Here is a 24,630-nt window from a genome sequence, read left to right as displayed (position 1 = left end):
TCTTTGCATGATAAATTTTAAGATGGGAGAGGAGCATGTTGAAGACTTCCGAAACAGGTTATCTACCTGCTGTGCGAAATGCTGGTAATGTTTTTTGAGGTAAATGCATATTTCGTATGATGAATTTTAAGATGGGAGAGGAGTATTTCGAAGAAATTTGGAACAGGTTATCTATCTGCCGCGCGAAATGCTGGTAATTTTATGTGTTAATGACTCTCTATTGGGCTTTTTCCATTTTTCTTGCGTTTTTTCTTGTTTCAATGACAGGGATTGACTGATAAGAAATTACGATGACGTAAATGATTATGAAAACCACCAGACAATGATAACATGCGAGAGACTCACACATGAAATAAGTTCTGTCCGGACCGGCTGAGAAGTTAATATGTTAGGGTGACGGGGAATTTTATCTAATTTTTGTTTTTAACTATCTAATACATCCCTCGATTTTCATTGGCTTAACTCACTGATTTCACCTGCTCAAGTATGAGTTGCTTGTATTCGGAGAGACAACAAATGAAACTTGTTAACCAACCAGAGCCCAGCGTTTTGTCATCATAACAAACTACTATCCAAATTTGAAACACTGGGTCGTATTTAGTTGTAAAGTGATTTCAATTAAAATTTATTTTAAACTCTGTATGGCGAAAAAACTTATTCAGCGCTTTAAAGATGACATGAAAAAGAGTTTGGAGATTAGTCATCGTTGAAAGTCGATAATCTCTATATTCATCTGACAAATGTAATCCCATCGCATATGCGTCATTGAGGGGGCTACACGATACTTCCAACTGGAATACACAGTTTGTTATTCGACCACTGATTTGATTATCTAAATGCAAGTTGTTTGACCTGTCAACTTCTGGTCAGTTTAAAAGCTGATAGGTGCCGGAATAAGGCAAAAACTACAATTCGTATGTAATGTTAAGTATTTGCCGGGAACATAAAGAAGCTCAAACTTTTGCAAAATCTACTTCTATTGCACGTCTCCCAGTTGATAACTGATTCATGACAGGACGGAAAATGAGTGCACTGTAAGTACCTCCCGTTCTCCCATAAAAAAGCCTTAGAAAAGTTTTCTAAGGCTTTGTATGGGACAACGTGAGGTACTAACTGTGCACGCATTTTCCGTCCTGTCATAACGTCATGAAAAAATTCTATCATATCCTTTCCGGACATCAACCACGAACTCTCCTGGTTAAGAGGCAAGGAGGCTTCTCCCAACCTATAAGTTTAAAGTTGAGGAAAATTAAGTAACCTGTGAGGACCAGGGCTCTACTGGTTATTTATTTATTTATTTATTTCAAGATTTGTACATATGGAATATATACAGGTGTTAGAACAAAAGGATATAGCATCCCCTACAAGGTTCAATCACCTTACCGAACCCCACAAACCTAAAAAAACAAAACATCTATATGATTAGATAAAAGCATCTTAACAAGAACACACATTTCTTATATTCACTCTTCTGCATTTTGGAGAAATAATCTTGTATGAGCGAATATCATCCCCACCAAAAGCATAATGCGGAAGTTACCGTTACCGTTACGGTTACCGTTATGTTTAAATGGAGATTTGGTGCGCCATGATGTATAGTACCTTTACCCACATAGAAAAATTTGATCATTATGAACCAGAACTGTCATGGTCTCCATTTGAGGCAGCAAAATTTTCAATTTGTCAGACGCGTTCACCCAGACGGTTTGCGGAAGATATGCTCCAATGTTTAACAATCATTGTCAATATGTGTTTTGGCATTTCAATTAGTAAAATATTTATTTAGTTTGGGTATCCTTATCTCATGTGATAACATACTGCTTTACACCAGAGGAGCGCTATCCATCTCAATTGCAAGTTTCAGGAGGATGTTTCATTTTCATTTTTTATAAAGAAGGAACCTTACATTGTTCTATTTTTGTGATCTGCACTTGTCATGTTCTGTTAACGTACGTGCATACATACATACCAGAACTGTCATGGTCTCCATTTGAGGCAGCAAAATTTTCAATTTGTCAGACGCGTTCACCCAGACAGTTTGCGGAAGATATGCGCCAATGTTTAACAATCATTGTCAATATGTGTTTTGGCATTTCAATTAGCAAAGTATTTATTTAGTTTGGGTATCCTTATCTCATGTGATAACATACTGCTTTACACCAGAGGGGCGCTATCCAACTCAATTGCAAGTTTCAGGAGGATGTTTCATTTTCATTTTTTATAAAGAAGGAACCTTTCATTGTTCTATTTTTGTGATCTGCACTTGTCATGTTCTGTTTACGTACATGCATACATACATACCAGAACTGTCATGGTCTCCATTTGAGGCAGCAAAATTTTCAATTTGTCAGACGCGTTCACCCAGACAGTTTGCGGAAGATATACTCCAATGTTTAACAATCATTGTCAATATGTGTTTTGGCATTTCAATTAGCAAAATATTTATTTAGTTTGGGTATCCTTATCTCATGTGATAACATACTACTTTACACCAGAGGAGCGCTATCCATCTCAATTGCAAGTTTCAGGAGGATGTTTCATTTTCATTTTTTATAAAGAAGGAACCTTACATTGTTCTATTTTTGTGATCTGCACTTGTCATGTTCCGTTTACGTACATGCATACATACATACCAGAACTGTCATGGTCTCCATTTGCGGAAGCAAAATTTTCAATTTGTCAGACGCGTTCACCCAGACAGTTTGCGGAAGATATGCTCCAATGTTTAACAATCATTGTCAATATGTGTTTTGGCATTTCAATTAGCAAAGTATTTATTTAGTTTGGGTATCCTTATCTCATGTGATAACATACTGCTTTACACCAGAGGAGCGCTATCCATCTCAATTGCAAGTTTCATGAGGATGTTTCATTTTCATTTTTTATAAAGAAGGAACCTTTCATTGTTCTATTTTTGTGATCTGCACTTGTCATGTTCTGTTTACGTACATACATACATACATATGTACATACATAAGTTAGTTGACCACTCTTCATGGGGTTTTTCAGGGCCAATCTTACAACATTGTGCGAGGGACTTCACCAGACTGCTTGTAGCAGTTTAAAATGAATAAACGTAACTAACAGATGCCCCCAATTTCCAGAAGGCCAGACCACATCACAGTAATCTCGAGAGTGGGCTCTTTAACGTCCCCTGCCTAACCAAATTAACTAATTAATAGATGCAAGAGACGGGACCTACGGTTTATTCGTCCTGATCCGAGAAGACTAGAATGTCTATCCATTTCTTGATATTGTAGAAAGGTAGCGCATTCTCCTCAGTTATTTTAAGACCTTGAGTGTTGGTCCGGCCGGGGCTCGAACACTCGACCTACCGCGCAACAGTACAGCGCTCTAACCACTTGACCTAACTGGGAGGCGGTATATTTACCTTTCCTGAAGCAAGTGCAGTCTCCAGAATCACGTTTGAATCTAAGCTGAAAATGACATGCTGAATCAAAATCGTAAAATAACCCTCGAAGGTCACCTTAGGTTAAAAATTTAGAATATCTCTTCAGGAAAAACAACCATCCGGAATAAATAGGAATGTGGATAACAGGGAATCCTGAACAGAAGCATTTTTTGAATAATTAGTATTTTTTTTTAACTATCCATGCAATCTTAAGAAAATAAGAACAATCATTCGAAAAAAAAACAACTTTGATAGACGTATTTCATAACTGAAACTGTGAAATGTTGAAAAACAGACGTCATCAAGGTTTATTTGTTGAACGTCAAACACAGCGAACGTCTATTCTTGGTTCCTCGTGCTTCGTGCATTCACTAGAGGGCATCGCTCTTTGAATTGAAGAAGGAAACGTTTAAAAAGTGTGAGCGCGATCAAATACAGGTTTGTGAGAACATTTTGGTTGGGAGACACATTTGAAGTTCGTAATTGTCACCCATTTATGTAGGTTCGTACGGGCATGATAACCATCCTGTCAATGCTTCCAGAATCAGCATATCGAAAGTGCCTTTTACTGGGGATTGTTTACCATAGAAGATGTTTTAATCAAGATATATTTTTAACTTTTTTTGCTCAACATATTACTTTTCTGCATTTTCCATCACTTGCCGATAGAAAACAAACCGGGTTTTGAGAGAGTAATACAATAGGATTGGCTCTCTAATGCATGAGATGGACTTTTCATTCATTTGATTCTGCTAAGAATAAAAAAAAGAGGCTGTTAAAGAACCGAGGTTCGAATCCTCACCTGGCCTAATATATTTTCTTGGTCCCGCCTTCGTGAAAAAGGAATTAAGATTTCTCCAAATGGATCGTTTTTAACTGATTCATGGTTGCAATGCGAATGTCATCAGCTAATTACATATTTGGACCATCAGACGGTACAATTTATATACCTTGGGATCGATCTCACATAGATTACAGAACAATTTTTAGATTTTTAATTTTTTTTAATTTTCTAAATATAGACTAGTGAGCAGCATTTCTGCGAACAGTAGTTGTAAAATTGTATTTATTTTCCGACGCGTTTCGTCTAACTGTCGTAGACTTCTTCAGGAAGTTTTAAAAGTATAACTAAACGCCTGTATTTACTCAAAGAAATTTAAGTAATAATCAGTGGTGACAGGTAATCCTGGCCCTGGAGCTCAAAGGGATCAACGGCAAGGACCTGCCACAGTCTTGACGGTACTGGGTGTGAGATCATGGGCTCCCTCTGCTGCCCTTGGTGGTATGAATTGTAGACTTGGCAGTGGGAGACATGTTCTTCAATCTCTTTGTACACACCAGGCCAGTAGAACGTTTCCCGTGCCCGTCTCAGGCATGCTTGTGTTCCCAGATGACTGGAGTGTAGCTTTCTTTTGAGTTCAGCTCTCATTTGAAACGGTATGACAACACGGTCTCCTGTGAAAATAACTCCATTTTGGAGAGCAAGTTCTTCTTTGAATGGAAGGTAGTCTTGAACTTCAAGTGGAAGATAGAGCTTACTTTCTGGAAAGCCCTGTTTGATGACGCAAGCGAGGGTCTTGAGGATAGCGTCTTCTTGAATAACGTTTCGGATTTGGCGAAGAGTTTCATCTTTGACTGGAAGATACTGTAGCATGTTCACTTGCTCTGCTTCTATCTCTGTTGGAAACCTAGTATCTGAGACTGTCATGACATCTTCCTGACCCTCAGAAGCTTCCTTAGGCGTCAGATGTGCGCGACTCAGAGGATCAGCCATAAGAAGGGAGGTTCCCTTTTTGTAGGAGACTGCAAACTCATGGCGTTGGAGTCTAATGAGCATCCGGTGTAGCCTTTAGGGTGCGTTCAGGAGGCTTTTCTTGAAGATTTCCTCCAAGGGCTTGTGATCAGATTCGACCAGCACTTTCCTTCCATTCAGGTAGGTTTCAAACTTCTCCATTCCGAATACTATGGCCAGTAGCTCTTTTTTGATTTGCGCATACTGGACCTCTGTGGGGGTCAGAGACCTGGATGCATATGCGACTGAATGTCCGTCTTGCATTAGACATGCTCCCAGGCCATGCATGGAGGCATCACATTGTAGTGTGGGTGTGGCACTTGGGTCAAAGTATTTTAGGACTGAAGTCGTACAAAGGATCTTTTTTGTCTCATCCAGGGCTGCACCATGAACCTGCTCATCCCATTGGAGCTCGCTGTCGTTTTTGGTGAGCGTAGAGGAGTCATGACCTCTGAAAGTCTCGGAGCAAACTTTTGCAGGTAGTTAGTCATCACTAAGAAACGTTGGATGCTCTGTTTGTCGGTCGGTGCTGGCATCTCTTTGATTGCCTTGACTTTTTCAGGGTCAGGTTGCAGAACCTCTGCAGAGAGCATGTGGCCCATGTAGGCCACTCCGTTAAGCCCAAGCTGCAGTTTTCCCCTGTTTAGCTTCACACCTTTTTCTCGGCATCGTCGGAGGAGAGCATAAAATAAGTTTGTCGTCGTGGTCTTTTACTGCTTCATCATCGTTAGCTCCACATCCACCGGATACGAGGATGTCATCAGCGATCGCCTTGCATCCATTTAGCCTTGCTAATGCCTGATCCAGTCTTCGCTGGAATTCTTCAGGGGCCGGTGAGATCCCAAATGGCATTCGAAGCCATCTGTATCTTCCCTACGGAGTGCCAAATGTGGTTGCGTAACTACTTTCCTCGCCTAAGGACACACGCCAAAACCCATTTTTGGCGTCTAACACAGTAAAGCATCTTGCGTTTGAGAGCTCAGGAAGGACATCCTCGATTGTCGGCAGATGGTAGTGATTCCGTTTGAGGGCTCGGTTAAGTGGTTTGGGATCCACACACAGTCGAACATTGCCATTCTTCTTCAGGGTGACGACAGTTGCTGATATCCAAGAGGTAGGGACATTTACTGGCGTAATGATAATAAGGCCTTCCAAGCGATTTATTTCCTCTTTTAGCTTTTCGTTAAGGACGATCGGCACCTTTCTTGTTGGGAGTTGGACTCGTGGTACGTTCGGGTCAATTTCCAGGTGGAGGTCACCTTCTAACTGTCCTTATCCTCTGGATACATCGGCGTATTCTTCGAGAATAGATTCCGTCGTAAGTGATGTTTTGCTCCGCGATGGTTCTTCCGCTTGAAGAGCCATGATGTTTTGTCGGACCACAGATATGAGTTGAATTTTCTCACTGGTTCGTAAACCAAGCCGTGGCTTCCCTTTCCCCGTTATAACTACGAATTTCACGCTGTATTTTTTTCCATCTCTGGGGTTCACAACTTGAACACGTTTCTTGCCAATTGGCTTTCCCACTGTTTTGTTGTACATAAGACGAGTTACTTCTGTGTTGTCTAGCAGGGGTAGACTGTCTTCACCATATACTTCTTTGAAGGATTCCTGGGGTAAGATGTCCACTGTGGCACCAGTGTCCAGTTGGAATGGGACTCGGTGACCATTTAACAGCATTACTGCAAGCAGTTTGTCTTCATGATTAGGCTTTTTCACAGCACAGACTTGTTTCTTGACGTCGACTCAAGTAACATATTCATCCAAGTCAGAATCTTCCACTGCATGCACTGGCCTGCACATGTCTCGGTGTGGGGCGTTTAGAAGACGTGGCCAAAGCGGGTTGAGACAGTCTGGTTTTGCAGGCCACCGCAAAGTGGTTTTGAATTCCATATTTAAAGCAAGTCTTATCCCATGCAGGACATTTAAGCTTGTTCCAGACATGAGTTTTGGAGCAGACCTTGCGGCGGATTTCTCTCTCTCCTATGGGGGGTAGAGGTGTCTTCTCGTTGGCCTGACTAATGGCGCTGACTTTCTCCTGATGAATTTCTTTTAGTTGTTGGCTTGCGGTCTCATATGATCTACAGGTGTCAATGCATTCTTTCAGTGTGAGTTTGGAGGCTTGTAGAAGCTTCTTGAGTGCTTGATAGTCTCTTACTCCAATGACAATTCTGTCTCTAATTAGACTGTTTTCTAAAACTCCGAAGTTACGTGTCCTAGCCAACGTGCGCAGTGCCGTGACGTAAGCATACAGAGATTCGTTAGGCTCCTAATCCCTTTTTTTAAATCGATATCTCTCGTATATTTCGTTTGTCTCTCCGATGCAATAATACTGTAGCTTTTGGAGAACAGCATCAGTGTCCTTCTTATCAGCTTCATCTGCAAATTCTAAGACTTCGTACACATCTAGAGCATCTGAGCCAATACTGGTTAGCAGTGTGGCAGTCCTCAGATATTTGTTTGCAATAGGGTTTTCAGGATCTTTTAAACGTGCAGCAATTTCATAGTTACTCCAGGCACGGGAGAATTTCTTCCAGTTCGTCGCCAAATCCCCTGTAAGCTCCAATTTTGAGGGTAATGGGATGTTTATTGAGATTTGTACCAGATTTGGTTGTACGACGGCTTCTTTTGCTTGTACAGAAGCGCCGCTACCCTCGGTCGTACTTAGTATTTTGAAGTTAGTTAGATTTCTTCAGCTGGGATTTCCTTCCGAAGACACAAGACAGTTCCACTTACCATTGCCTTTCGCTATTCTTTGTGACGAAGTTGTCGGGTGGCTATTTCGGAATACAGTAGAGACCGGAGACTATCCTCTAGAATTTGATAACAGTTCAGAGTTGTTCGACCACGTGCGTGCGAGTATATTTCTCTGAAGAACGTTTTCCAGTGCACTGAGCGGTAATCCCTATATGGCAACGGATTTAGGAACCAGGATCCCACTCCTGACACCATGTAACGTTTTTGCTAAGACAGACAGTGAAACACCAGAGACTCTAAAAACAACATGTAATCTTGTAAGCCAAGTGCACATCAAGCGAAGTGGACGAATACATTTGGGAACTCAGATGTAAGGTAAACTGTATAAATTAACTCAACATACATAAATTAACATCGTTACAGATTCCAGGACTGAAAACGAAACGTTTTCGTTTTTCGGAAGCAAATACCTTTTTTAAGGAAAAAACTGCACAGCAATTGTGTACTTTTTAAAGGCTACTTGCATGCAAAAGAGCAGCGAATTTTATTTTTTTAACTTTGCCATGCAATTTTTGATTTTTGCACGGATTTGCTCTTAAATGCTGAGTTGTAACGCTTGTTTAAAAGGGACAGCGAAAAGCATAGGAGCTTACTGAATGGTAAGTTTGTCATCAAATTAATAAAAAATGTGCTGTTGTGCTTAATGTCGTTTGATTATGAAGCTAACGAGGAGGTCACAATGAAGGGAAATGATAACACTGTTTCAAAGTGTTCCTGCAATCAGTAAGGCCAATTGTGCTGGAGTTACTTTGCTATATTTCTGTTTTACGTTCAAGCTCCCGAGTTTGCTAAGCGTAAGTAAAGTTTTCATCAAACAGGGATGGTCGATACTCGAAATTTACGACCGTAGCAACACAGTTAGAGCGAGTTGTTCCGAGGAAGTGTAACTCAGGCTGCAAACTCTTAAAACTTATGAATATTTAGATGAAGTTGAAGCAGATTTAATGTTTCTCGGTTTTAGCTATGGGTCTTAATGACATCCTTCTTAAAAGAAGAGGCTCGTTGATGGGAAAGTTTTGTTAAAATCAGTAACGGACTCTATAACTTTTTTATTGTGAAGTTATTTCACATCAAAATTTCTGAGTTTTTAAGTTAAATGATAAACATAAGGGAAATATGTTCCAGTTTCCAGGGGCAGGTTTTTTTTTACCTAAAATGTTTGTTTGCGAGAAAAAAAATTGCGCCTTTTGATTATTTTAGACACTTATACCTTATTTCCTTAAAAATAATTTCTCTAACGAATTTTTTTTTCTGAATTATCAGGAAGGGAATTTATGAAATCATCAACCCATTTGTAGTATAAAATTTTACATAAAACACAGTTGCAAGCATCCTTGCATCCAGATTTACATTGTGTATTATTGTTACAAGTATTGGTTACTTCTATTTTGTACAAATAGACTTATTTGTGATTGGTTAAGACAGTGCATTAGTTATCTCTATTGAGGTCTGACAATGACTTACAGCTGCCTTACGTTTGTTTGGAAAATGATGCTGCGACGTTTCGATAAAGTCACAAGGAAAGTAATTGAAAAAAAAACAAAAACAAAAAAACAATCATCATTTTCCCTATTCACTATTTTTCCAACTTTTTCCCCAATTTTCATATTTATTAAAAGTAAAATCGTTTGGTTGGTCTTCCTGTTCCTGAAGCCATGAGGAAAATAAATAGTGGGATGTTAATTTAAGTGCAGAGCACCTGCAATGCAAAATCTACAAATTCGAGGAACAGAATTAGCTCCTTTTTTTTAATTAACTAGTTGGAAACATTAATTACCATTTAGAACGACTCCAGATATATTATTTCTTCTGAACAACCAATCAACCCAAACCAAAACCATCTTTTTAAAAGTTGTGCTGGTTACAGTTTTGCCATCCTACCATGCGATTCTTTCTTAACATCACGTGTGTGTGCATACACAAAAGGGCTACCTTTCCGCAGTAATAAAATCAACAGTCATGAGTAATCTAAAGCGCCATCGCTGCCACTAGTTGGAAACATTAGTTACCATTTAGAACACCTCCAGATTTATTACTTTTTTAAGTAGAACCAAACAACTCAGACCTAAAATTTCTTTCTAAAAGTTGTGCTAGTTACAGTTGTGCCATCCTTACGCGTGTGTGCGTGTAAAAATGCGTTACCTTCCCGCAGTAATAAGATCAACAGTAATGAGTAACCTAAAGCGCCAGCGCTACCGTGTTTAGTGCCGGTATCTTTCTTGTGGTATAAAGTTTCGTATGTCATATTTGAGCGATATATTAGAATCTATCCCGCTGCAAGATGCAATAAGCCAGGTGTTACAGCCAAAAACGCCACGTCTATATTTGACAACACACATTTCAACCAATCAAACAATCAATCAAGTTTATTTAACGAGGGTAACACGGGAGAGTGCTTCAACTGAGTAACTAGTGGTCCTAAAACTAAATTTATAAAAAAATTTAAGTAACAAAATACATGTCGTAAAGAAAAGGAAGTATAAGTGTAATTATAATCGCACCGCCCGCTGTAAGCCCAAATGAACTACCTACAGGTTTCGTCGGTTGAAATTTCACTATTTTTAACACATTATATAGGGCTGAGTGTTGTGCTTCGTAATTTTCCTTGATTGTTAGAGCGGAAGACGTATAAGCGTTCTGTACGTGGTTTTAACACGTAAGCAGTCTTTTTATTTTTTGGAAGTGTAAAAGCATAAAACCTTGAAAGTATTGAGTTCCTGTCCAGCTGCAAGGTGATTTGTGTGTGAGACAAATTTATTTGAAAGATGAATGTCCTCGACTGAAATGGTTCATGGACTGATCAGGCTTAAACACGTTTACATCCGTAAGGAATCAGGCTAATTCTCAAAACCTTGGTCTAAAGCATCAAGCCTGTTTATCAGACTTTTCTTCAAAATTCCTTGAGGTAAATGGTAATGTGTCATACCTTAGATCACCCTTAAAACAATTCTTGTATCAATGTTCTTCGAGTGTATTTCTATTCTTCCTTTCTCATAATTTAGAACTGGGAAGTCCCAAGTCAATAGGCTGGCAGTAGTTTTCATTTCAGTCAATTAAAGGTATATTACAATGCTAAGATGAGGCATTCAAAATTTCTCAATTTATGTTTTATTTTCTTAATATGTTTGATCTTCACACGAAAAGAACAATTAATAACGTACTGTGAGAGAATGAAGGAATCAGAATGAAACTTAAAAAAATAATTTTTTAGAGTCTTCTTTTATCAGCGGGATAGCTCCTGTTAGAAAATATGCAGGATTTTGCATTACGAAAAGGGTGACCACTGACTTCGTTAAGACACTATCCATGAAGACCAGTATTTACATCCAGAATGGGAGTGGTGAAGGTCAACAGAATTACGAAATAAAATCGGAGTGTTTTTAACTTAAACCTAAAAATGAGCCTGGAGCTAGGGCATGACCTGTAATTTAATTCTTAGATATATTGCTAATCATCTATCATGAGAACCCACATTTACCCGTTTCCCGAAACTCCGTTGACATCCCAAAAGATCGTTGCTCTAATAGGAGTAAAATCAACTAAAATAAATAAAAATTGCTTAGTTTTATTTTTCGTGGGAGTTCGCAATCGATTCCTTTCTCTTCATCCCTGTTTGTTTGTTTGTTTCGAATTAAATTAAAGGATCACGAAAGTTCCGTTTGCACATAATTCATAGAAATAAAAATTCTCTCATTCCATTAGAGTTTAATAACAGACGAAGCAAAAAGCATGACATCAGTTCCTGAAGAGATCGAAGGGATCATCCTCACAGTCCTTTACGCCATTACGATGGTCGTAACATTTGCAGGGAATGGTTTCCTCATCTACATCGTGTGGAAGAAACCTGAAGTAAGATCACTGACAAGCTTCATGTTCGTCAACATGGCCATTGCTGATTTGCTAGTGGCATTGATTGTGATGCCTTGGTCGATTGCCCAAGTACATACAGACGGCTTATGGATGATACCAGGAGTATTTGGAGAAGTCATGTGCAAAGGTGTGGTATACATTGCCTATGCCACATTAACAGCGTCCATCCTCTGCCTGACAGTCATGGCAGTCGATAGGTACTATGCCATTGTTCATCCCCTCCGCCGCTATCTTTGGTTTCGGAAACCTAAACTAACTGTTCCGTTTATTTGGATCTTTTCACTGGCTTCAATGTCCATTTTTCCAGCTATTCAAAGCGTGGAAGACCACAACTCCCAATGCATGCTATCTGTTAATGTTTTAGGTGATCCACATAGGGCTATCCGAGGCCTATTCCTCTACCTTGGGGTGTTGAACTATCTGATTCCTTTGAGTGTTATTTCTTTTCTGTACACTATAACTGCAAAGAGGTTATGGTTCCATGCCGCACCTGGAAATCAGCATTTAACAGGGAATCGAGAGCAACACGAAACATCTAAGAGAAGAGTGGTTCGAATGCTCATCATTGTAACCTGCGCGTTTTCCTTTTGTTGGCTTCCTGCACAAGTGGTTCACATGATATTTGTCATGCAAGCATGGAAAGTTGAGGTTGAGCTTCAGCCGATTGTCACGTTTGTGTGTTTTTGGTTTGGTCACGCCAACAGCGCCATCAACCCATGGCTGTACATTTCCCTGAGCACCAAGATCAATACAGCATTTGTAAGAATGGTGACTAGAAAAAGGAGCCAGTCACCTCCGAGTCTTAGCGTCCAAACATCACATGTCGTTTTACAATCGGAAGATGGAGCTGTCCGGGAAGAATCAAGACTGTAGTCTAAATCATTTAGTCATTACTAACTCCATTACCTTAAAATAGAGAAAAAAAAATCATATAAGTTTTAACTCTGCAGGATCAATGTAATTAAAAGGAAAATCGAAAAGGTGATAGAAGCAGAAACTACGTGTAGCAGGATGTCAGAAGGTGAATAACATAGTTGAGATGTTGATGAGACCTCGCAAACGGTAATAATTAAAAGCAAACGAGCTGGCTTCTCCGAACGATCCAACCATGGCCATTTTCATGCACTGACGAGAGCACTTAAGAAAACAAGATATGTTGAGGGCAGGGCCGCATGTAAGAAAGAAAAAACTTGCATTGAGAAAATTACAGCTGAATACCTGGTGGGACGAAATTTAACAGTACTCTTCCGTCTTGGTCTGCATAAAGGAGGCGAATGGTGTTGGGTGAGATATTGAGTAAAAAAACCTAGACAATCGAGCTACTTATACGAGGGATTTGATCCCATTAACTTGTCAACTTAACAAGAATTTATAGATAGCACAAAGGCAAAAGAAATATCATAACAAGGGTTCCCTTATCAGCTAATACTTGCTAGCAGACTTACAACAAGTGGCGAAGGAAGGATTTTTCAAAAACGATCATTGCAAAGTTTGTTTCCAGGGGACCGTTCCTCGAAAGTCCTTCCTACCAAAAGTTGAAGAATAAAGAAGCAGGCTCTGACCTCATGAACGGTCCATTTTGTTTCTTTAGCTGCCAGCTTTATTGTATAATTCCCAAAACGTTTGAAACTCCCATCTTAAGTGAAACTAGAACAGCTTTACGGACCTGTTATGTTAGCGGGACCTTCGAGAAACAGGGCCCGGAGTTGATTGAGATTGTAAGTTTAGGTATAAGAGAAAGCTGAGTATCCTTGTTTTGGATTCCTGTTAATGATAGATTTTCTTCAGTGCTTCTGGTAGCGCTAGTCAGGTGTATTCGCATGCGTTCTATTTCGTAATCATAATTTTTCTCTTAATTTCAGTATAACCGGCTTCATAGAAGGCCTCGGATAGTCTAACTTTTTTAAATTGGAAAATAAAGTAAAAATAAATGATAACAAGGATAACGTCTTCTGATGATAATTCTATCAATGTTTTTCTTTCTGTGGAAAGCCGCTAGGATATCCTAGGATGTTTCTTGTCCTTTTAGCTTTAGTGGACGGGCATGACAGAAACGTTTAGTTAGAAAAACCTTAGTAACTCAGAGGATGTGGCCATATTATGCCATTAATTGGTCTTCGACATTCAATATGGCTTTCATGTATCCAAACTGGGAGGGAGAAAGAACTGCAGGCAAACGAAACAACTATTCGACTAAAAAAAGAATTTTTTTGAATAGCTATAACTTTACTCGATTATATTTCCATCAAGATCCTGTGCGATAGACATGTGAAATGGCAATGGAGGAAGAGGGGTTTACGGAGATCTTTTTCCAATTAAACTTTTGTTCTTGTTCAGTCTTCTTTTTTATGTGCTAAAAGTCCACAAGAAAACTTTGTCTTCGTGAGGGTCAGAGCCAACAAACCATCCTTTCATCGTCGAATTTCGAACGATTCAGATCTCGACCAAGCCTTTTGAAGGGTACTTCTAGATAATTATTTCCAAAGTTATTCGTGTCAAACGAAACGAGTCAGGTTACCGATCGCGCGCGAAAGGCAGTAAACCTGGCTTTTTTTACTTTGTATTACTGCGACATCATTTTATTAGAAAATTTTGAAATGAGACGGTGCTGTTTCTATCATTAATCTTTTACAAAGAGTCGTGGTTAATAAGATTTATTCTCAAAGCGTCCGCATAAAAGCGAGATTCGGAATTATGGTCAGTCCACCTGCTATGAAACCTTACTAATAAGGTCCTTCACCATTAGTCGTTCTGATTAAGACACTTATGTAAGTGTACTGAGTGGCACTTTGAAAATATGTAAGACTCAATAGCGAAGCAACAACGTATCGCTCATATCCATAGACGTTTACGTTCTCAATGATTCTAAAAACTGTTTTTACTGAGGAAAAAGAAAGCAACAACAATATTTGCTATTTCAAAGCTTGACTGATGTCTCCCTTATCAATTATTCACACAGGTCCTGACCTACACGTCGCTAAAAAAACCAAATGTTATCAAACGTCCATTTATTTTCATTTCAATTGTTTTTATCTGTAGACAGAATAAGACAGTCGAAAGACCAAATAGATAAGAGAAAATTTTGTTATGTAATTTTTTTGTTGGAAGAGGAAATTCTAATCAATGTTCTGGCCCTTCTGTATTCCTGCTTGTTAATGGACATAATTGCATTTTGTTTTTTGGGTGCAATATTGCTTGGGATACTAAATTACCCCACACAATGTAGTTCCGTCAATGGCTGACAGCTGTTCAACTCGATAAAATCACCAGGAAATAAAATGACATACCAGATAATTTTTTTGCTTCCACTAAAAGCTAATTGTTCTTTCATGGTTTCCCAATAATATATTTTTTTATCAGCGTCAAAATTTAAATTTTGAAGTCAAAGTTACGTCAAAAACACCTCAATAAAGGCTTTATTTATTGCCCAACCGCGTTCGAAGAGCGCTTGCTTTAAACTGGTACTCAGACCCTATTACCGTTTTGTCATCCGCAATTTTGTATTTTATGTGAATCAGTCCCAGGCTTCCGTTCCCGTTCTCGGTTTTTCTTGACATCCGTGCACGAACTTAGAAGCCTGAAATGTTTAAAAAAATAAGCGTAGCCTTCCAACGGTTTCCACACAGAGTTACTACCAATTCCACATGCATGTGAAAAGTATTTGAAAAGCATGGCCTGGGTCGAACACGGTTGAAACTCAGTCAAGTTTCCTTTTCATCCCGGTCACAAATTTCCGCATCCTCAGTCCCTCAGAATGTGGTCTCACTCTTAAAAGGGAAACTAGATTTGTTTTATGAACAGCTGCCAACAAATAGCAGAACTTTGTTTACGATTTTACTGGAATTCGACAAGAAGGTACGAATCGTTTCTGTGCAAGGTTTAGGCATAACCCCGAATTTAATATGCATTCAGAACCTGGGTAGAACAAAACAACGGCAGAACAATAGATTGTCCTTAGGACTACGACCTGTTTGAGAATAGTATGGGTTTATAAGGAAATCTGTCCTCACGATGTAACATTATTCAGCTAAACCAGAGAATACAGGGCAACTTCTATCTGTCCACTATACGGGCCACTAAGTATACAGAGCTAAAACTTAGCGCGCATATAGAGTATTCCTAGAGCGCGCATATTCATTAATCCTCGTTCTTTTATCCTCTGCCCAGCCAAAACGAGCCGAACGAGTCTGAAGATATATGCTTTTTTAAAGTGGCTCTGTATTGTATAGTTGCCGCCTCCCATTGATCTACTTAAGCAGCATTGATGGATGCTTTAGTTTCAGCTTTGAACCACTGTGTTCTTGAGCCAGTGTTTGTCATCGAACTAACATGTTTACTTATAGAACCAACGAATACAACAATCAAATCAGCTTATTCTCTTGTCAACTGATCGGCGAGGGAAGAGTCCACTCTGCTCATTTGCTTTTGTCAAAATATTAAGCTGAGCTTACCTAACAAACGATATTCATCATTAAGCGTAATCACTAATCGAGTCAGAGTGGTCGTCAAAGCTATAGCGCAAAGTCTGCAGTTCAATTCACATAACACGCGTCTCTTTTACCGATCATTAGGTTCTGTCTTTCATGCATGATATTACGACTTCCATTGATTCATCAGATGGTAGACTAAGATTTTTTTTTGTAATTTCTTTATATTTTTTTGGCATTTTACGAAACATTACTCTACTTACAATACACTACAGGACTCAGTTACAGCACGTTTCCTACAATAGTTTACTGGGAACACACCACAAACAAAGTATAGTTTATAATAAACTTGATTACAGCAGATGACTTACTATTGATTACTTCCACTACCTACACGATACTCTACATTTACATTACTTAACGACATATTACACTCCTTTCAATATGTTACATAAATTACTTAAAGTACCTTAATAATAGTATATAGCGAAATTGTGTGCTTTACAATAAAATCGACTTCGTATGCTACTCTACACCGTTTGGACAACGCCCATCCCACAAAACGATATGTGGCAAAAGCTTATTCCATTTCTGAAAATGCTGAGCTAATTTATTCCGCTTTGATTCTATCTTCATTTCTACCTGGTATATCTCCCCGATCTTGGTCTTATAAACTCGTATACAAGGGTTTTTGGAATTCAATTTACACTTGTAAATATGAAATTTAGCTGTCAGTATTAGGTGATTTAGAATAGTAAAGTCCTCTTCCACATTAAAAGCTCCAAAAACTATATCCATTATTGTATAGGTTTGAAAACTAAATGACATTCACCAAGCCAAGAACAGAAAGCTTCCCAGAAAACCTTGGTAACATTGCAGTAGAAAAAGATATGTTCGAAGGATTATTTACAAAAAGTACACGAGGGCGAATCTGCCATTCCCCACCTAAACAATCTTTCGTTCGTAAATACTATGTTATTTAATACTTTATATTGAATCTAATTTCAGTTTCAATTGAGACGGTAAAAGGCAAGGAGTATGTTTTCTTCCAGTCGAACGGAAATTGTGGAAAATTTTCCCTGAACTTTTTTTGCGCAGTTGGAGGGATTTGCTTTTTGCTTTTAAACGCGTTATAAAGCGATTTGGATGTGATTTTTGCTAACCTTACTTCAGAATTTTGCCAATTCAAATAGATTATGTCATCTGTATGAGAGGGGAGATGTTGAGCGCTTTGTCTAATAATACGTCTCCAGTCACGAGGAATGGCGTCCACGACGCTCATTAATTTAAAATATTGTAGCGGAGATAAATTTGCATGTAACACCTTAAACAAGAAGGCGCGCTATAAAGGGAGCCTTAGGTTCCACTGGACCATTTGTCAATCAACTGTCATGTGATGTAGAACTCTTAGAGTCAATTAAGCTTGAGCTGCAGCTACTCCAAAGCAGTGAACAGCGGGCGCATTCCTCACAATTGTTTTATGCCTTCATCACAATACAAGAATTTTTGAGATTTGTATTTCCTTTCTCCAACGGAAACTGTCTTCATTTGTGGCGGTAAATTTGAGATCGAAGTAGGTGGTTCGCACGTTACCTCATGCCACCATGCTGGTGGAAGTAAACAATAGATATTTTGTTAGTCTACCGGTATTTAAATTTGACTCGCACACGTCAACGATGAGTGACAAATGAGCCTTGGTCTTCCCAGGGCAGACTTCCTTATATAGCGCGCCTTCGTGTTTAACACCCTTCAAGAAGATTCCAGTGTCAGAAATGAGATCACTGATCGTAACAATTCCTTTAGAAAACAAGTGTTTTTCAAAGAATGAGCTCTTTTGGACAGTAATAGTTTTATTGTTCCATATAACCTGGTGAACTACATCTTACGTATGATACACGATCCTCGCAGTAGAGAGTGCTATTTATGCAATAGCGAAAATCAGACCTGAAAAAGTTCAGGCCTGTACGGGACTCGAACCACTTACCTTTGCGATGCTAGTGCAGCGCTCAACCAATTGAGCTAACAAGCCAATTGGGAGCAGGCCGTTAAGTTTATTCGTAATAAACCCGTGATGATAAATCAGATACAATGAATATATGAAGTTCATATATATATATATATATTTAACAATTATTCCACGAGGGCGCGCGTTGGATATGAGATGATAGATAGCCAGCGAGGCGCTACGCGCCTCGTTGGCTATAATCATCTCATATCCAACAAGCGCGAGTGGAATAATTGTTTTATTAAAAACGCCATCAAGAAATTATTATTTTGTGAGGAGAAACCGGATTGTTTAGCTCCCTTTTGATTTTAAACTGACGCGTACGCTTACCATATTAGTAGATTATGGTATATTGACTCATATACCATAATGGCTAAGCCAATAAAAAGTCTTCAACTGCATTATCCAATGATCCAGTTTTTAATAAATATGTATATATATATATTTAAATTTTGGTGGATTGTAACCGTTATTTCTGGCAGTTGCCTGACGATTGCTTCGCAAGAGGCCTGAAACTCAGAGTTGCAGTAAAAGTTCAAGTAACCTAATTCCTGAGGTATTATTATATATATTTATATACATATATTTGTCTTTTCTCTTCTTAAAGAGAAGAGAAAACCAGGATTAAAAAAAAAACGCTTACATCAAGTGAAATCGGTAAAATAACGACACCAGGAGCAAGGAACACACGTATGGAATAAGGTAAGCCATTTTTATTTTTTATTTTCAATTTTAACTATCTTTATGGGTATCTTGTAGAAATCCCATTCAAATCCTTATAAAGCGATATGCAAATTGTGTTCCTTTTGTGGTTCTCAAAGTGAGCTTGGGCCGCTGTGCAGTAACCAGCTTTTATTGAAACCCCTGGATTACAGTAAACTCCACGAGTAAATCAAATAATTCAATTCTGTTGACTGAGAGATTTTTCAAACTATTTTCCAAGGCGAGGGCAGTTGTTTAATTCTAGAAGTATCTTACCTTGCACTGCAGTTTGAGGTTATTTGGGAAGTAAAAGTAGCCATGTTGTGCCAGTGTAGCGCCTTCTTTTAACAACATTTCCTTTAAATTTTTCACTTCCTCAACCATTGTAAATAAACAACGTTGAATGATGTGAGCTTACAGAAATTAATGCGGGAAACAGTACTAACGACATCATCAGCATTCTGTGAAAAGAAAAATTCGAGTCGTAAAAAGTAAATACGAACAACTAAAATTTATCCACAAAAAACAGGATTTGATTAGGATTAATAATAATAATAATAATAATAATAATAATAATGACGTTTATTCAAACCTCTTGCAGAAAATACTGAATTACAGGTTTATAAATTATATTAACAAGAATTAGGAGAAAAAAGGGGAAAACTGTACAAAATGCATTAAACTGCATACAAGTAAAAACAGCATGTACATAACAATGATAATGATACTAAAATGATAAAAACGTTTATTATAAAAAAACGAGTATGATTAAATTGTCAAGTACTTGACTGTCATTTGACTGTAGTAAAATCCTGGTTGTATTCGTTTAAGGCGATTTTTCCGTGCCGTTTTCAGCCTAACTGGAACGTAACATGATTTTTTAACATAAAAATGAAGTAAATGTTCATATTAAGTTCATCTAACTTCTCTTATAACATTTCCTGGCTAAGATGAAACTTTTCAGAAAATTAAAATAAAGGAAGGCAAAAAGAAACATAACGTCTTATGCTCACAAGATCACTCGATAGTGGAACGATAGCGGGAGAGTGTTACCTAGATTTTTATCTTACCTTGCACTGTTCCCCTGCTTCACCTATGGTTAAAAAGGCTTCCCCCTAAAGTGGCAACTTCAATTGCCAGATCACTTTGTTGTACTTCTAAAAGAACAGTTCTGGGATACACTCCTGAAGACCTGAAGACCTCTTATCGCGAATTATCATTGCCTTTTTTATAGAACTGAGGGAACAATAAAAGCTGTGATGAAAAGAGTCGCGATGAACTGAAGGTGACATTTCCTGTGAACATTTTCTGTGAGAGCCAGTCGACGCAACTTAAAAGCTGCCTTGACACTTTCTGTTCTTTTTGTGTTCTAACTGTGAGGCCTTGTCCACGTTGAGAACGGTTAGAACTAACTCTTCTAAAAAGCAAATGAATAAAGGCGGATAGTTTCGAAAGAAACTGTTCGGGGCTGCGTCGGTGGGGGTAACGAAATAATTTGGATATATCAACAAAGTTGAAATGGTAAATTGGCCACCCTAACGATTACAAAAGCTGACGTTTCGAGCGTTAGCCCTTCGTCGAAGCGAATAGAGGAATTGTGGGTTGTGTGTGCTTTTAAAGACAGAAGAAAGGATTTGAAAAGCATTTAAAGAGGGGCCTTTCGAAATTAAAACAACGCCTCAAAGCATGAGGGTACCCAGAAAACATCATGAGAAGGTCTTTGTCAGGGCTAAACAATCCGGCGGCCCTTTCACAGACACAATAGCCTAAAGGTCACGAACGTTTATTACCTTTTGTCACAACGTGCCACCAGGCAGTCAGAAAATTAATAAAAATATTGATGAAACATTGCAGTCTGATACACAATCAGCCCTTGCTGAAAACAATTTTTACAAAACCTCAGATCATCGCTTACAAAAAAGGGAAAATCTCTTAAAAGATATGCTTGTGACAGCAAAAATATAATTTGAAGGCGATAATGTGATGCGACCACGAAAGCCTCATGGGGAGTCCGTGCCGGTCTCTCTTTACGTTTATTCTCAAGCAAGAAAAGTGTTTCGTCTCCTTTCTTCATCTGACAATTACCGGTGCGTCTAAACACACAAAAGTAAATGATATTTTCAATATAATTTGGATATCTCAACAAAGTTGAAATGGTAAATTGGCCACCTTAACGATTACGAAAGCTGACGTTTCGAGCGTTAGCCCTTCGTCAGAGCGACATTTTCAGTAGGTCATCACGCAGAGAATCAAACCTAGGTCTGCTATTAAAGTATACCGTGCTCGACAGCGCCTACATGCCTCTTCTGGTTATTAAAACAAAATTTAGAGGCGAGAAATGGGGTGAACGAAACCTGCGAACGAAAGCAAAATAAGAAAAACCGCCTCTTCCTTTGATCTCTCTGAAACATCCACAGATAGCTACCAGCGGAAATATTTACCACGGTAAGCACCAGGCTCGGTTGGTGTTGAATACTCTCAGTTAATGCAGCCTCCCACGGTAAAAGTATTTAATGTTCCGTGGCAATACGCTCAAACAGGAAAGCATAGGAACTAAAAATGCTTTTATTTTTACCATTTCAAGAACCGAGGCTTAGCTTTTTGTGTAAAGTTACATAGAGTGTGACGACACATGCGTAGTAACGTTGCTTTAGAAGACGCATGTACTGAAATTGTGTTGTCGCTCGCTGGCTTCTACCCACGTGGATTTTACAAATAATTCTCTATAATAAGTTATAGATTCGAGTTCAGTTCAAAGCTAGGTATTCTTTTTGCTTTGACACTGTTTAAAATTTATTCTTAGTGAATATGAACGTTCACATCTTGTTAGAGCATGTACTACATGAATTCACCTACATTGATGATCTGAAGTCTCTAATAGATCGAGTCGTATGCAGATACCACTGTCTGTGAGGAAAACTAATATATTTATTTATGGATGGTTAGTCAGCAATCGATTTCAACCCGAGTCTCTCATCTCGTGGCCTTAGGTAGGACATATATATGTATATAGAAATAGTAAAGACTTTCGGTTTACTCAGAAACCAACAAATTCTTCCTTCGATGTCGAATTTTCTAAGCCACCGTGGATTGAAACCACCAAAATGTAGCATGGATCTATTATAACTTAACTCTACATCCACTAGGCCTTAAGGGCTTTCGTTACAGGGTAGGGCAAATGCAAGATTAAAAAATAAGACGTTATATTTTTTACATATTTTTTTGAGATAGGTCAAAGGAATGGTAGTATATTAGTTTCCTCTTTTAAAGTGGAACCAAATAGTTTGTTTGATAGATCTCAAAATTTTATGACATTGGATTTATTATATTTTTTCATTTCATTTATCTGATCAAGCAATAAAGGGATGTGACTTGCACTGTTTTATTGTATTTCTAACTTTCTTAACATATGAGTATAACAACAAAATTTAAGTAGATTCCACCTGTTTAATTGTGTGGCTTGTGCCATTTGTTAGTTTAATTATGATAAATCATAGAGGGATTAAGGATCACTGACCAAATGTTGTGAAATTTTTTATTGACTGGTATTAGTAAGATTGCTAAATGGCTGTATTCATCACTTGATCAGGGTTTCCAGAATTTCTGTGACATCCAGTGGCTGAGTGATCACAGAACTTCTGTGACAACTTGTGACTGCGAATGAATGCAGAATCTCTCCGACATCCAGTGGTTGAGTGGTTGCAGAGTTTCTGCGACAACATGGTACTGAGTGATCGCAGAATACCTGCGACATCTAGTGACTGAGAGGTTGCAGAATTTCTGCGACATCTAGTAACTGAGTGGTTGCAGAATTTCTGCAACATCTAGTGGCTGAGTAGTCGCAGAATTTCTGCCATATCTAGTGACTGAGTGATTGCAGAATTTCTCTGCCATGAGGTGACTGGTTGCAGAATTTCTATAGTATCCATTTACCGAGTTGTTACAGATTACCCCTGCATCTTTCCATGGTTTATTCTCAACACATAGTTTTTTACGGACATGCTCAATCTTGTATGGGAAAATAAGATTTTTTAATCTTTTTACGATTTTCTCCGCAAAATTTGATGAATTTTGGTATTTTTCCTACACTTGTGGAGGAAAGTTATTCTCGGATGTTAACTCGGTGGAAATGAAGGCGAGAAGGACCAGGAGAGAAACTGACCTTGCCTATAACCTTGGTGCTATTTGATCTGACCTCATTTGATTGGCTTAAGATCTGTGATTGACAACGCTCCTTGCCCCATGCAAAGGCACAGCTAAATACTTATCTCTATATGACGGGCCTCGAGATAAAATCACTTTACGCTTTTGTCATAATGTTGACCTTTATCAAATAATAGGCTATTTTGGAAAACACAAAATAGTTTGGAAATTGTTGGTTGTGATATTGTGGGTTTCGACCCATGACGAGTTCATGCTTCTGATGCAATATTTTGACGTTACAAGATGTAACTGTGTTAGATGGTGAAAAGCTCAGCCATGCATATTCACGAGAAACTGACAGGCATACTAAAACCAAAATGGTTGAGATGAGACAACAGATATACGATGGCTAATTATGTACAATAGGAATCGGCGAACCAAATGATTGCGCAGATAGTACAACAAGGTCCGACCGGGTTAAATTGCTGAGTAAAAGCTTGGCTGGTGAAGGAATTGATAGAGTCCTTAGAAAAAATAGGACTTTTTCGTATTAAGCAATATCTTTTTCGTTTTAAGCAACATCTTGCTGAGTTGCTCATCTCTATTGTAAGTCAGGTTTTCGTCAATATGGTCAGACAATGTTAAAAACTATTGGAGTTGACAGTAGAAAGAGATTATGTGCAAAAGGAACAGAAACACGGCGAAGCACAGTTGAATGCTGAGCTTGCCAATGATATCGACATTAAAATGATGAGAATTAGAGTGACGAATTTGTTGGCCAGTTGCGACGATGTGCAGCATGGGTTTCCTCACTACGAATCATGTGTGTTTTATTTTCTACGTTGAGAACAACAGTAAACAGCAAGTTGCAAGCGAAGAATGATTCGTTATGAAACTGCTTTCTTATATCGTTAAACTGGATGGCGTCACGCTTAGTTCTTATCAACTGATCTTGTTTTACCAGACCTTATCAAGGCATTAGATGCAGGCTTAATGAGAGTCATACTTATCTATTTATTAAAAGATTGAAGTAAAATTTTCTTCTCACAACAATTTCTAGGACTAAGATGTTGAATATCGTTAGACTTTCATATCATTGCAAAGCAGGAAATCATTCGTTTCTTTCCCCACTCCATCAGAATCCAGCCTTTTCGCTTTTGTCCAAGGTATCTATAATTGGCTACATGTCGCTTTCATCTGTCTTCGTCGGTGTAGTTGATGAACTCGAGGATTCCAATTGTCCTAACTGTGTTTGTTACCATAATCAGAGAAAACTTTCTACAGAAAACTTCGATTTTGTGCAGCAACTTGTTTTAGGTTGGAGCACTTCCATCAGTTTCTCTACAAGATAAAATCTTTGCTGTCTTTAAAACTGCTGTTCGGAGCTCGGCCATACGCCAGCAATATAAAAATGGATTAATAGACGAGTTCATGAACGCTATGGTGGAAGGGAAGGTCCATAGAAATATTGTTTAATCGTTAGTCATACCTGAAATTAAAGAACAATGAATAATGGAGAATA

General features: G+C 38.5%; 2 protein-coding genes and 1 pseudogene across 2 annotated transcripts in view; 1 reads left to right on the top strand and 2 right to left on the bottom strand.

Moving 5' to 3' along the window:
* The window catches only part of LOC148723125 (somatostatin receptor type 2-like), a 64,138-nt gene extending 50,644 nt beyond the window's left edge, over nt 1–13,494 (top strand). Inside the window, exons 3-4 of the mRNA XM_088732034.1 lie at nt 10,964–11,020; nt 11,664–13,494. Coding sequence (XP_088588160.1) covers nt 11,691–12,704 — 1,014 coding nt within the window. The 5' untranslated portion in view covers nt 10,964–11,020; nt 11,664–11,690 and the 3' untranslated portion in view covers nt 12,705–13,494. The remainder of the gene's footprint in view (nt 1–10,963; nt 11,021–11,663) is intronic.
* LOC111340030 (uncharacterized protein K02A2.6) lies at nt 4,569–5,249 on the bottom strand. Its single transcript, XM_022946799.2, has one exon. The coding sequence runs from the start codon at nt 5,247–5,249 to the stop codon at nt 4,569–4,571; it is 681 nt and encodes a 226-aa protein (XP_022802534.2).
* LOC148723126 (uncharacterized) lies at nt 7,130–10,206 on the bottom strand (annotated as a pseudogene).
* Nucleotides 13,495–24,630: the final 11,136 nt, after the last annotated feature.

This window comes from Stylophora pistillata, chromosome 9 (genome assembly GCF_964205215.1).
Source record: "Stylophora pistillata chromosome 9, jaStyPist1.2, whole genome shotgun sequence".
Classification (NCBI taxonomy): Eukaryota; Metazoa; Cnidaria; class Anthozoa; order Scleractinia; family Pocilloporidae; genus Stylophora; species Stylophora pistillata.
This window is presented reverse-complemented; position numbering and strand designations above follow the sequence as displayed.

Excerpts from the sequence above, each read along its gene's own strand:
- LOC111340030 (XM_022946799.2), bottom strand. The coding sequence starts at position 5,249 with ATGCTCATTAGACTCCAACGCCATGAGTTTGCAGTCTCCTACAAAAAG.